This window comes from Anarrhichthys ocellatus, unplaced genomic scaffold, assembly GCF_004355925.1.
Source record: "Anarrhichthys ocellatus isolate YVR2014 unplaced genomic scaffold, GSC_Weel_1.0 scaffold37, whole genome shotgun sequence".
Taxonomy (NCBI): domain Eukaryota; kingdom Metazoa; phylum Chordata; class Actinopteri; order Perciformes; family Anarhichadidae; genus Anarrhichthys; species Anarrhichthys ocellatus.
In genome coordinates this window covers 3,315,038-3,328,718 of record NW_022280067.1, presented here as the reverse complement: position 1 = coordinate 3,328,718, position 13,681 = coordinate 3,315,038, and the positions used below count along the sequence as shown (strand labels likewise).

The window sequence follows — 13,681 nt, the reverse complement described above, 5'->3', positions numbered from 1 at the left end:
CTTGTACGTCTATATCATCCATATTACAATGAAGTAATGAACTTACTCCCTACTTGTCTGGGGTTGCAACTTTGCCACTAAACATTTTATGGTAGGTAATTTGTGCCCATAATAAAATCTGAGAACCAAAATCATCTCCTCCCTGGTTCTTATTTTCTGACATGTATCACAGGATTTAATACACAGTCAGTATCTGAGGTGTTGTTGCCTTTCAATTGAATCTGCTTTATCCCAGTTTGAAACATAACAAAGGCCTCAAGGACAAAGTAAAAGAAGATTTTTGTGAGGGCATGCTTATCTTAAACAAACTCTGAGGCGGAGGATAAAGAAACCCCACCGCTCCTTCTGTTTACCAGGGTCTGTTGTCCAAACTGTCGGTTCCTGCTTGGGAACGCTCGTTGAACTCGTCGGGTCTGTTATCTGGCTTCCAGCTGTGGTTTGCATCAGCTCTATGTGGAGTAGCATTTCACAGTCTTTTCTACACATACAATAGCAGTCGGATGAAGAGTGCACTGCCTCAGGCTTGGTGACCAGAGTCAGATTCATATTATATCCGGGGAACAGTTGTGTTACATAATCAACACAGTGAGCCGTTAAAGATTAAAGTGCAGGTGCTCCATTTGACAGATTCTTTTTAACAAAATCTTTTGGGAGTAGTTTCCTGTCAGTATGTGAAATATTGAGATGCAATAATGAGATTTACTTGCCTTACTTTGAAAAGGTTAATGTTAATACGTCCATGTTCTGCCCAGCAAAGTGCACCTTTTTAGGGTAAAAATGCAACTGCTTTTCCCACAGTAGGAGGCCTGTTCGTCATTGTGAAATACAGTATGTCAATAACACTGACGGAGCCTCTGGTGACATTTTTTTCCTGTCCCAGTAACCCCGAGAACCATGGGAACTGTAAATATATGTATGCAAAAATGCTCTCAATGCCCTCTGGCTGCTGGCTGCACGGATCATGAGCAGATTGTTTTAACATGGAGGAAACTTCACTTTATGCCCATTAGCCAAGGCCATTAAGGAGCCATTTCTTCCCGTCTCAGAGAGGAATTTCCATTAAAGATCACTCATTAACACCCACTGTGATAATTTGTAAAGGTCTGAGCTGGGAGCATGTAGAAAGATAATGAGTGAGGCACTGGAGAGATGTTTTACAGACCACTGATGTGCTCCAGGCATGAAAATGTCTCCAATGCTCCCCTCCATTTCGATTATTGTACATGTTCAGCCCCTGCCACAGACTTGCTCCTGCTGATTAAGTGCTGATAACCTCAAAAGTCAATGAACGAGTTAGATCATCAATCACCCCAAGATAAGTGTTGAAAGAACAGTTTTTTGTAGTCGGTTACTATTTTATTCAATATTTGAGTCACCAGTCTTGGCGCCACGACTGGTACTTTCCCTTAAAGTTTGTCTTTTGATCAGGAACAATACATTTGATTGTTGCCGTACAAGGATAAATAGCACTGGTATATTTTAGTATTATATAGTCATTATTTCAGTCACCTTTTTACTGAAATTATTGCTGTTTTCTTTCTCACCCAGGCACACACATTATTACAGACATAATTGCCTCTGCATCAGACACAATTTAGTGCACTAATATCCATGATTTTTGTTCCTTAGTTCTTTAAGGACTTAACTGATCGTGGACTCCTGCTGATCATGTCTGCTTCCAGCAGCCAGAGGGGTTATGCACTCAATTCCTCTGAAAGTTTTTTCTTTAACAACATGGCTTTACTGTTAATAATCCTATGCCATAGGGAATTAAGGGTAGGCTTAACCTAATTATCCAAAGGTGAAAGATCAGTGGATAAATACTGGGTATGATCTCAAGGTCAGAAATAATATAATGACTCAAGCGGCACTGTGGGGAAAGTAACACTACTATGATCTCCACTGTCGCCGCCACTAAATCATTTCAAATACTGTCCACAAAGTGTCTTTTTAAATCCTCTAGATCACCCTGACATATTATCTATTTATTATCAGACCCAGCTAATGTCCATTTCTTCTCTTACAGGATTCCGCAAAATCAGCCTCGATGATCTGCGCAAGGCCTACATCGTCAAGGATGTGCAACAGTACATCCTCCACAGGCTGGACCAGGAGGAGGCCCTGAGGCAGCACCTGACCAAGGAGACAGCCGAGATGCTCAACCAACTCCACATCAAGAGCAGTGGCTGCTTCCTCTACCTGGAGCGTGTGCTGGATGGCGTGGTGGAGAACTTTATCATGCTTCGCGAGATCCGTGACATCCCTGGCACCCTCAATGGCCTCTACCTGTGGCTCTGCCAGAGACTATTTGTCAGAAAACAGTTTGCCAAAGTCCAGCCAATCCTTAATGTCATCCTGGCAACGTGCAGGACGCTTACGGTCAAGGAACTGTACCATGCAGTCTGGACCAAAAACATGACACTGACTATGGAAGAGTTTCAGAAAAAGATGGACATTCTCTCCAAGTTGTTGGTCGATGGCCTTGGGAGTACTAAAATCCTATTTCACTACAGTTTTGCAGAGTGGCTACTAGATGTCAAGCATTGCACCCAGAAGTACTTGTGCAATGCAGCAGAGGGACATAGGATGTTGGCGATGAGTTTTACTTGCCGGGCAAAGCAGCTCAAACCACTCGAAGTGCAGGAATTTGCACTGCACCTTGTCAGTTCCAATCTGCAGATTGAGCCATTTAATCTGGCTCTTTGGATGGTTTGGAATGGAACTCCTGCTAAAGACTCTCTGACCACCTCCATACCAAGAGAACAGGAGGTCCTGCAACTTCTGGTCAAAGCTGGAGCTCATGTAAACAATGAGGACGACCACGCGTCGTGTATTGTACAACAGGCTCTGGAAAGAGAGGACTCAATAAGGACATTGCTAGACAACGGGGCATCTGTGAACCAGTGTGACTCCAGTGGGAGAACTCTGCTGGCCAACGCTGCATACAGTGGAAACCTTGACGTGGTCAACTTGCTCATATCTAGAGGGGCAAACATGGAGCTAGAAGACAACCATGGACAAACGGCACTTACTCTTGCTGCAAGGCAGGGCCACACCAAAGTGGTCAACTGTTTAATTGGTTGTGAGGCCAACATAAACCACACAGATCATGATGGATGGACATCCCTGCGCTCAGCAGCTTGGGGTGGACATTCAGAGGTAGTATCTGCTCTGCTCTATGCCGGTGCCAAAGTGGACTGTGCTGATGCTGATGGTAGAACTGCTCTGAGAGCTGCTGCTTGGGGAGGTCATGAAGACATCGTGTTGAACCTCCTTCAGCATGGGGCTGAGGTCAACAAGGCAGACAATGAAGGAAGAACAGCGCTCATCGCCGCAGCATACATGGGACACAGAGAGATCGTTGAGCACCTCTTGGACCACGGGGCCGAAGTTAATCATGAAGATGTGGATGGAAGGACTGCCCTCTCAGTCGCTGCTCTCTGTGTCCCTGCAAGTAAAGGCCATGCTTCTGTCGTGAGCCTTCTGATTGAAAGGGGAGCAGAGGTGGACCACTGTGATAAAGACTGCATGACTCCTCTCCTTGTGGCTGGCTATGAAGGACATGTCGATGTAGTTGATCTGCTTTTGGAAGGCGGGGCTGACGTGGATCACACGGACAACAATGGTCGCACGCCTCTTCTTGCTGCTGCATCAATGGGCCATGCCTCTGTTGTCAACACACTACTCTTTTGGGGGGCTGCTGTTGATAGCATCGACAGTGAGGGAAGGACTGTGCTGAGCATTGCATCTGCTCAGGGTAACGTAGAGGTGGTCAGAACTCTGCTGGACAGAGGTCTGGACGAGAACCACAGGGACGATGCAGGCTGGACCCCGCTACACATGGCTTCTTTTGAGGGCCACCGCCAAGTGTGCGACGCCCTTATCGAGCAAGGTGCTCGTTGTACAGAGGTTGATAATGATGGGAGAATACCGCTGATATTGTCTGCACAAGAAGGACATTATGACTGTGTGCAAATTCTTCTGGAAAACAAGTCGTGCATTGACGAGAGGGGATATGATGGGAGGAATTCTCTCAGGGTGGCTGCACTGGAAGGCCACAGGGACATTGTTGAGCTGCTGCTGAGCCACGGTGCTGATATAGATTGCAAAGACGCAGACGGACGCCCAACACTCTACATATTGGCACTTGAAAATCAGCTGGCTATGGCAGAATATTTTCTTGAAAACGGAGCGAATGTGGAAGCTTGTGACACCGAGGGCAGAACTGCCCTCCACGTGTCCTGCTGGCAAGGGCATGTTGAAATGGTGAGGCTGCTGATTAACTATCATGCTGATGTGAATGCCTGTGACAATGAGAAGCGATCTGCCCTCCAGTCTGCTGCGTGGCAAGGCCACACGAAAGTTGTGCAGTTTCTGATTGAGAACGGCACTCATGTGGATCATACGTGTAACCAGGGAGCAACAGCACTAGGCATAGCTGCACAAGAGGGTCACATCGATGTTGTGCAAATACTTCTTGAAAACGGTGCTGACCCCAACCACGCTGATCAGTTTGGACGCACAGCAATGCGAGTGGCTGCAAAAGGTGGCCATTCAATGATCATAAAGCTTCTGGAAAAGTATGGGGGTACAACTTTAAATGGCTGCAATCCCTCCCCAGTACACACCATGGAAGGGAAAAACCCATTGACTGTGACTGGTAAAATGCAGTCCCTCACCATTAAATCCAGTAGCTCTGGCAGCACCGGTGCAGGAGATATGCAGTCGTCTGGACGTGGTCTACCCAACGGACCCGTCCATGCTTTCAGTTCACCGTCAGAATCTCCTGATTCAACAGTTGACAGACAGAAGTCCTCCCTTTCAAATAATTCCCTCAAGAGTTCAAAGAACTCCTCCTTGAGAACCACATCATCCACAGCCACAGCCCAGACTGTGCCCATCGACAGCTTCCACGGACTGACATTCACAGAACAAATCCAGCAGCACTCATTGCCTCGCAGCCGGAGCAGACAGTCTATTGTGTCCCCCTCCTCCACGACCAAGTCTATCAGTCAGCAGCCATCATCTCCATCCAATGACTTTGACTGGACTCTGTTAAAATCTGGTCTCAAGTCATCAAAGGGAAGTAAGACCGGAAATGGGACATCAAATAGTAAAGGAGCTCTGGGAGACAAGAAGAAAGTCAAGAACAGCGGATCAACCCACGGTCAAGTTCTGGAGTACGAGATGACACAGTTTGACAAGAGGGTTGCTCTCAACAAATCAGTAGCGAACATTTCAGTGAAGGATCCCCATTGCAAGATTGTGATTGGTGGTTCAATTCGGCAGGAAATGGGGCAAAGCCAAGAGCAATTCTTCATCCAGCAGCAGAGCCTTGCTGAGAAGAAGAGGAATGGCATCATGACCAACCCCAACTATCATCTACAGGGTAATCAGGTTTTCCTGAGTAGGGTATCAGTTCCTCGGACTGGACAGAACAGAGGCCACCAGGATGTGCTGGAGAACTATCCCATAGGGGAAACAGAGCTAAGCCTTAAACAAGCCCTCAAACTGCAGATTGAAGGATCAGACCCTGGGTTTAACTACAAAAAGGAGACTCCATTATAGCTGGTAAGAGATGCGTTTCAAAACAGTCCTCCAGTGTGTGCTCTTGTTGAAATGCATCAAGCATTTGTCTGAAAGTTGAAATTAAGGTCAGGGTGACGGCACGTTAACTTACAGTGGCTAATAACTGACTGCGCTCAACACAAATGTCATTAGTTGGATTTAGTCAGACTTGCATGAAGAATGCCTCAATCTGGATGAGTAGACTGTTTTTCCTCCCAAACAAAACATTAACCCAAAGTATTCCTGTTTCAGATGTCTTGAATGCTATTCGTCGTGCAGACAGTGGAGGGAATGTGCCAAAGCAACTGATTTCATCTGCATACAAATGACTAGATTTCATCAGTGGGAGACCTCAAAATCATACCTAGGGACGATTGTTGATTGCTGCCTAAGGCTTATGTGAACTGATACATCGATGTGCCTACATCTGTTACAGCCTCCTTCATGTATTCATGCAAACTATCATTTTAATTTAATGTTATGCTATTTAATAAACGGTGTATGCACTTTTAAAAGAGTAAAATGACAGACATGCATTTGTTCTATTCACTTTGTATCCCATCCATGTTTCAGTCATTGTTTGAGAGAAACATACCAATGCCTTTTTTATTATTTTATATTATGTTTGTTCTGTCTACTTCTTCACACTGACAGCAATGTACCACTGAGTACATTGTCACAAGACCAGAGGACATAACAGTAACTGACGGTATGAATTCAAGCGCATTGATAGTCTGCCTTTCTAGAGACCCCAAATAATCTGTGTTAACCTTGGATCAATGTGCTCAGCCTATGTTGTGTGTAACATGTTAATAGCTATGGCAATTTACTTCACGAGTATATACAAGCATATTTATTTTTGGAAAAAGCCACTGTTGCTGCATTTTCTGTTGCATTACGCTCTACCATGGTGCTGTGTTCAGAAGTTGCCTGCAGTTATTTTGGACTTCCAATTTTGTTGGTTTTGTGCATTTGTGTATTATAAATATCCAAGAAAGAGGGAGGTTCGTTGAAAATGTAAAAAAAAGTTCATTTTGTCCCTATGGGATTTCTCAGTTGCTTGTGTTATTATTTTGTGTGTTCATATCATGTCAACTATTTAAATAACCCATTGTGTACCGTCAGCAAAAGTTTGGTGCTAAATGTAGCAATTTCAAGTCTAAGCAGCAATTTAAAAAAAATGCATCTGTCCGCAGAGTTACATGTATAACCTCCTGCAATGCAAGAAACAAAACCCAAGCTTTGTTTCCTTCTGGTCATGTGGTTCATTTCCAGTGATTCCTGCTGGGTTTGTCAGTGGCATGGCACAATACGGCTCATAGCTGTGAATGATGTTTGAAATGCAGAGTTGTGAAGCCAAAGTTGAAACAACATGACTCTGTCCCACCTCCTCCCTGTGAGAAGCTGACTCTCGGCTCAACAGGACTTAACCCCGCGGGAGACGGAGGGGAGGAGGTGCTCGACTGTGACGCTGAGGGAACTGAAACATCTGTTTTTCATGAGCTGTGTGGAGCTGTGTTAGCGTTTGCAGGCTGTGTCATATTTTGCAGGCTTTTCATATTGTCAACAGTGAGCTATTTTTTGCCGAGAACTGGGATCGGGGGGAGTAGAAACCTATCGCATGCACAAACACTTCTAAGCCCCAGCGAAAGCTCTCAGCTCTTCAGTGCAACAATAGCTCAAACGTATGCCGTGAAGGGTCAACAGAAGGATCCATGGCAGGATCGGGTCTAGGAACAGTGTTGGGAAACATACTGTACAGTCTTATTGAGCAGTTATCTCGTTTGCTTGACTGTGTTTTGTCTCATCTTTGATTCGACTGTCAGTGATTGGATTGTAAATAGCTTAACATGTACATTCAACTTTCATTTTAAAATAATTCCTGTATTATATGAAGTGGAATTTTCTGATGTATATTAAAGTGCTTAATAAACATATTTGCTTTACTGCTGAAAAATCTTTTGCTAATTTATTCAACAAAATACACAGGACTGAGGAATGCAATAAGTTGATGTTACAGCGCTGTAAAGCATTCTCAGGAGGACACAAATGAATGTCTGGTATCTGATGTTATGCTGGAGGCCATTTCTCAGTGTCCTTCCTACTCAAAGTGCCAAACATTATGAAATTCAAGGCCGACTTATTGATTTGTCTGGAACAGGAGAGCTTGTGTTAGCACTGCCATTGCACTTTGAGGAGGTCTGCACTTTTTGAAGATGGATAATAAAAAGCACAGCAAACTTGTGTTATTGAGCACAGGAATGCCTCTACCAGACTAATTATTTCCTCATCCATGCCTATCTCAGATACCTCTTGTTTTCTATGGATCCAATGGCCCTTTTTTATTCACTGAAGTGATTTTTTTCTCTGTAGTTGGGCTGCAAAACCACAGGCTATGCTGTTAATACTTTCCTCACTGTTGGTGATTTGGTGGCAGAGGGCCAAAAAATGTACACCGCAGGCATCACAACACATGGATAAAGCTGAAGTGGATCAGACACGTGTGCCAAGTGATTTATATTCATTACTGTAACTCCTTGGCTTTTATTATTAAACATCTTGTACGTCATTTAAATTCAAAATAAATGCGTAGAATTTCAGAACCAAACCTCAGCTATATTTTAAATATATTTAACGATGATGAATGAGCAGCATTCTAGCTTTTGGCCGAAAGAGTGAGGATTGGACAAAGTTGTTACACTGACAAATTAGGGTTAATTGCCTTCACCAAACACCTCATGAAAAAATCTGCCAAAGAGGATCTAAAGTGTAAGATTGAGATTTTTAGACTTTCAGCACGGCTGTATGGTTTGAGAGGGTGGGTGTTAAATGACTAAAGCATCTGGTGCTGATGTCATGTAGTATGTAGTGTCCAAGCTTGGAGGATGTCCTCGTGAACCATCTGCTAATGGCCACATCTGGTTCTTCTCCTTGTTTTGGATACAGCGCTAACAAGCTCCCACGCAATATACACAACATGGCGACAGTTGTGGCCGACTCCTTCCAGTCACGACTTTAAACCAAATGGCCATCATCTACAGTATGCGCCATCAACAGCCATGTCCGTGCAGGTTTTCATAAAATAACAGCACTTTAGCTAAAGATTTTTCTGATCAGCACTTTTTTTAGGTCTAGCTAGCAGGAGCTATTGAGTGAAACCAGCTGCTTGTTTGGTTGTACTTAAAACATGCATATGCATTGCTCTGAATTGGCTCACGGTAATAATCAAATCAAAAGAAAGTGTTGATTGCTGTGTCCTTGTGTGGGACATTTTTCCCAGCTCCACATGGGAAGAAAGGCCTTTCCAAGAATGCAAACATTAAAAAGATATCTGCAGTTTGGCAAGGCTGTGGGCCTGCCTTCTTGCTTCCAACCCTCTCTGTTGGCTTTCAGTTAAGATCATCACAATAATACAGATGTTGTCACAAGACGGCAATGCCGCCCTGTTGACGAGCTGTGCGAGATTTATGTTATATTATTTAAGGTTTTCTACAAATTTTGTTTTTAGTCGGCGGGAAATGCAAGAGAAGAAAAATAAGTCATTGTAGCGCATGTTGAAAAAAAGTCATTATATAGCAGGTCGAAAAATGAATAATTATTCATATAATAACATAAAGAAATATATGTACAGTATTTATATATATATATAAATATATATATATATATATAAATATATATATATATATATATATATATAAATATATATATATATATATAAATATATATATATATATATATAGTGTGTTGAAAAAAATTTCATATTATGGCATATTGAAAAAAGTAAAAAAAAGTCAATGAATAGTATGTAAAAGAAATCTAATACTATTTTGTGTGTCATGAAAATATAAAAAGTCAAAGCATAGTTTTTTTGGAAAAAAAGGAATAAAAACTCATGGTATGAATTAAAAAGTCAAAGTATATTTTGTTGAAAAAACATTATAAAAGGTAACAATTTAGTGTGAAGAAAAAACGTAATACTAAGTCATAGTATGTGACTAAAAAAGTTATGGCTTATATTTTATGACTTTTTTGACATATCTTTCGACATGCACTAACTTTTTTCCATTATGGTATACATTAATTAATCCAAGACAGAATGACCTGGCAGCTGCTCTTAAAGTGAGATGATGTAACTTTTGAAGAAAGGAACAACATATTGACTCTCTCAGATATGAAAAGTTGAATTTACTTAATTTAATACACTCGGGGGTTAAAGTGCTACAACCTATACTTGGTATGACCATTAGTCTACGAGGGATAATGTTAGCTGATGTCAGCAAACTTTAGATATACATACTGCAGTTGTTAAACTTATATTACTGTCAGTTCACCGACTTTATGACTTGTCTCTACAGTGCAACATTTGAGTCTTTACCATTATCAATCAGCACATCTCGTTACATGCACAGTGTCCTTTGAAAATTGACGTGACAATACTAACGACTCTCGTGACTAATGCTCACGTTACAAAAAATAAACGCGACAAGTGAACGTTTACTTTTACATGGATCACAAACAGCGGCCTTTTTGTTGAAAGTGTGTTCTTTTGACCCATCCACCACCACATCTACCCACCCTGAGCTGACTCTCACTTACTACTAATACTGCGCTCTTACTGTCCACTGATGCCACGGTAGGGTTCACATGGGGGTTAGTGGATAAGCTGGTGCGTCGCACACAGTCACTGAACAGGGCCTTCATGCGTTGATCTTCGATGCTAAAGGAGTGCTGACAAAGCAGCGGCCTTTGATGAGGTGGGTGGGGGAATGTGGTGTATTAATTGCCACTTGTTGCAACAGTTGCCGCTGTTCAGCTAAAGTTACATGAGATCACTTTAAGAGAGGGCAGCCTTATGTCCCTCAGTGGAGTATATTGTAATTCCCCAGTCTTTTCAAGTCAAGTGATTTTTCACTAACCTCTTTTAATGATCAAGGAATTGCAACATCAACAGCTCTCTGGCATGGCTTCTGTGACCTGTAGTAGAATTCAGATTCAGAGAACTGCAACTATTAATGAAGGTACCCTCTGTATAAACGGGCAAAGAGCTGGAACGATGAGCCTTCATGATTAAAATGCTCTATGACGCTAACACAGATTTCTGTGGTCTGTGTTGGCCATCTTTGCATTTTGTCTATACGTGACTACTACGTCATATCCCTCCACCACAGCTCAGTAAGGAAACAGTGCAGAACTACACAGTAGGAATGTTCCTGCTTTGGAAAATACCCACTAGCTTGCTTTGGCTAACTCAAACGGCTGACTGGTGATGAAAAAAGGAAATAATTACAGCGACCAATAATGCTAGAATATATTTGACAAACGGATATTACATTAATTGAGAAGTCCAAACGTATCCCGTCATGACTAGTTGCTAGTAACCTTGTAAACCCTTGATTCTTGATTATGATTCACGAGAGGCTGTATAAGCATGTCTGCACACTTCGTTCCTAAACAAACGATGATGATCTCTACATCAGCCATAATTCATAGAACCACAGTTACATTTATAACCCTTGCTTTAGTTCCAACAACCTCCAAAGTGATTTTAAAAGCCAGAAAAACCTCCTGAAGTCATTGAGTCATTGGTATTGATCAGAAGCCCCGTCATCCGCCTGCAGACACATGATGATTACTTTATGCTGTAGGGCAGTATACATCTTAGTTATAGCTCCAATAAACTTTTGGACTCCCACAATGCCAACAAGCAGCAATAAAAAAAGTTGGTTTTAGATGCTGGCGTAACAGAGCAGCCTGCTGAATTTTACACTCTATACTGGCAACAGTTCAAACACAGATTGTTGAGTTGAACAAGGCCATTTTAGTCTGGATATGTGTCGGTGTAGGACAGCATGAACCCTTCAGGAACCAATCACTCATAACATGGCGTAACAGACTTGTTTGTGCTCATCTGTTTTCATAAACAGCTCTTAGATCCATCAAAAGGACTGAATGCACTTGTATGAGTCCAAATTTGTATGAAAAGGGTTTTTTTCATACTCTCCTATCTGTTGCAGGGCAGCATCAACTCAAAGGTTGAGTTTTAAAAAAAAATGCCAGTGCTTGAAAAAAGTCAGCTATGAAAGCAGTCTCTGCTCGACAACAATGGATTTACTCATGGCCAACAAAGCTGGAGAATGAGAGATTACACATACTGTATTCCTCTTTGTTGCCTGTTTACGTAATCCCTAGTCAAGCAGCGTGGATGAAAAGCTTTCATCGGCTCTCTGTGGAAAAACCTGTTTTCTTTCTTTGAAGTTCAACTCAGTGGCCCAACATGCACACAGGTGTTCCACTTTCACTAAACACTGAACAGGAGAACACCTGACAGTAACATCTAAAGTCAAAATGCCCGTCTCTGGGGAGACACAGCACTGAAAAAAAAAAGGTCTTTTGAGCGTGGGTGAGTTAGCTATATATCGCACCATCATACTCTGCATCATTAACCATTACGGCTGAAGCCGAGGACAATAAATGGACTGCAGCTCTGCACAATGAAAGGGCTGTAGCCACATAGACCCGAGATATTCTGGTGTCAGACAAAAGCAGCATGTCTGTAAACCAGAAAGCTCAGTAAACATGCTTTCTTTCAATCACAGTCACTTTCAGACGCAAACCTTGTATCTGCAAAATGTCAGATTTTCGAGAATGCTTAGAAAAAGCAGCTTTGTTTAAAGCTTGAATACAATCCAGTTTTGAAGCCACTCACTGTTGTTGAAGAGGTTTTATAATCCCAAGACCACAGAGAACTTTCCCAACCCATGGAGCATATAATCTTCCCAGTAACCCCCATTGGAGTTATGAGGCTTGCTGTGAGAAGCAGCTGGAAACAAGCTTTGAACATATACAGGGGAGCAAACTCTCTTTCTAAGAAGTGTCCTGTTTACTAGGTTTTTTAAAAATAATAATCATCATATAACAAGATAGTTATAAGATTTAAAAAAAAAAAACAGCAACATTGCAAACTAAATGTTGTACACAATATATAACATTCGATTACATTAGACAGAAAGATGATGAAGGAGAAAAGTCAAAACCAAAACAGTTACAATCAGCTTGTGTCAATGTTTCAATGACAGAGGGAGATTGTGATTAACCAAGTGTTCCAAGTTATTCTCTATCGTGATTTTCCAAGGTTTGTCAAGGTATACGCCAGTAAAAGGCATCGCGATACAGCGTCTGCTTCTCGTGACAGTGAAACAGCGGAGCATCTGTAGCTGCTTCCATAAAGTGACGTGTATCTGAGTGAAACAGAAGATGTGGGTGAGGTAACATTTGGAGAGGGATTTGGATCAAACTGCTTGATGGCACCGTTCAAAAATGGGCGTAGCTCAGAGAACACGAGTCTCTAAAGACTCTCAGCACTACGAGTGTTGGCCTCCACCCACACCTCCGTCCTTAGATCACCCAGTGCAGAGGGGGAAATGAGCAAATTCTATCTCCCACATTCTTTCAATATTTGAAGTTAGTAAATCTACAATAGCTACTATGATCCACAAGCAAAAACATTTCAGGAGAGGAAATCAATTTTGACGTTTCACTAGTCTTTTCTTGTAAATATTTTTGACATATACTGAACCCAGAGATAACACATCAATGCGAGGGTTAATTGTGAATGTAATCAACAACATCATGGTCAGAAATAGAGAGTGAGTTAACGCTTCAACACTTCAGTTAACACTTTCAAGAATTGAAGTGTTAACTGGAACAACTTTCCGCTCATTACATGCATAAGGTCTTTTCAAAATAAACTTCCATCTTCACAGGAAACAACTTAGTTAAGTTTAGGCAACACAACTACTTGGTTAGGATCAGGAAAATATTGTTGTTTGAGTTAAAATAACTACGGAGGTGCCGTTACTTACGAATAGAATCAAATAGAATCGTGACAAATAGAATCACAAGACTTCTCGATTCACGCGGGGAACGAACAGCGGTCTCCGACTGAAAGGTCGCCGTTTGTTGGACTGGTCCACCTCCCGTCTGCCTTGTGTGCGCTTTTGCTTAATTTATACCTCCTCGTTCATGATTACTTGGATCACATATATAACAAGCATTCCACTAGCACGTGGTTTCAGTATCAGATGCCCAGACAGATCAATAAACACAGCAGCAC

General features: G+C 42.1%; 1 protein-coding gene across 2 annotated transcripts in view; it reads left to right on the top strand.

The window, feature by feature from the left end:
- The window catches only part of ankrd50 (ankyrin repeat domain 50), a 32,882-nt gene extending 25,357 nt beyond the window's left edge, over positions 1-7,525 (top strand). The window contains exons 4-5 of one of the 2 annotated variants that reach the window (XM_031866894.1): positions 2,027-5,571; positions 5,821-7,525. In XM_031866894.1, the coding sequence (XP_031722754.1) occupies positions 2,027-5,568 (3,542 nt within the window). In that variant the 3' untranslated portion in view covers positions 5,569-5,571; positions 5,821-7,525. Of the gene's footprint in view, positions 1-2,026 lie in introns of both variants that reach the window. The other variant, XM_031866893.1, reaches the window with a different exon arrangement.
- The last annotated feature ends 6,156 nt before the right edge of the window (positions 7,526-13,681 follow it).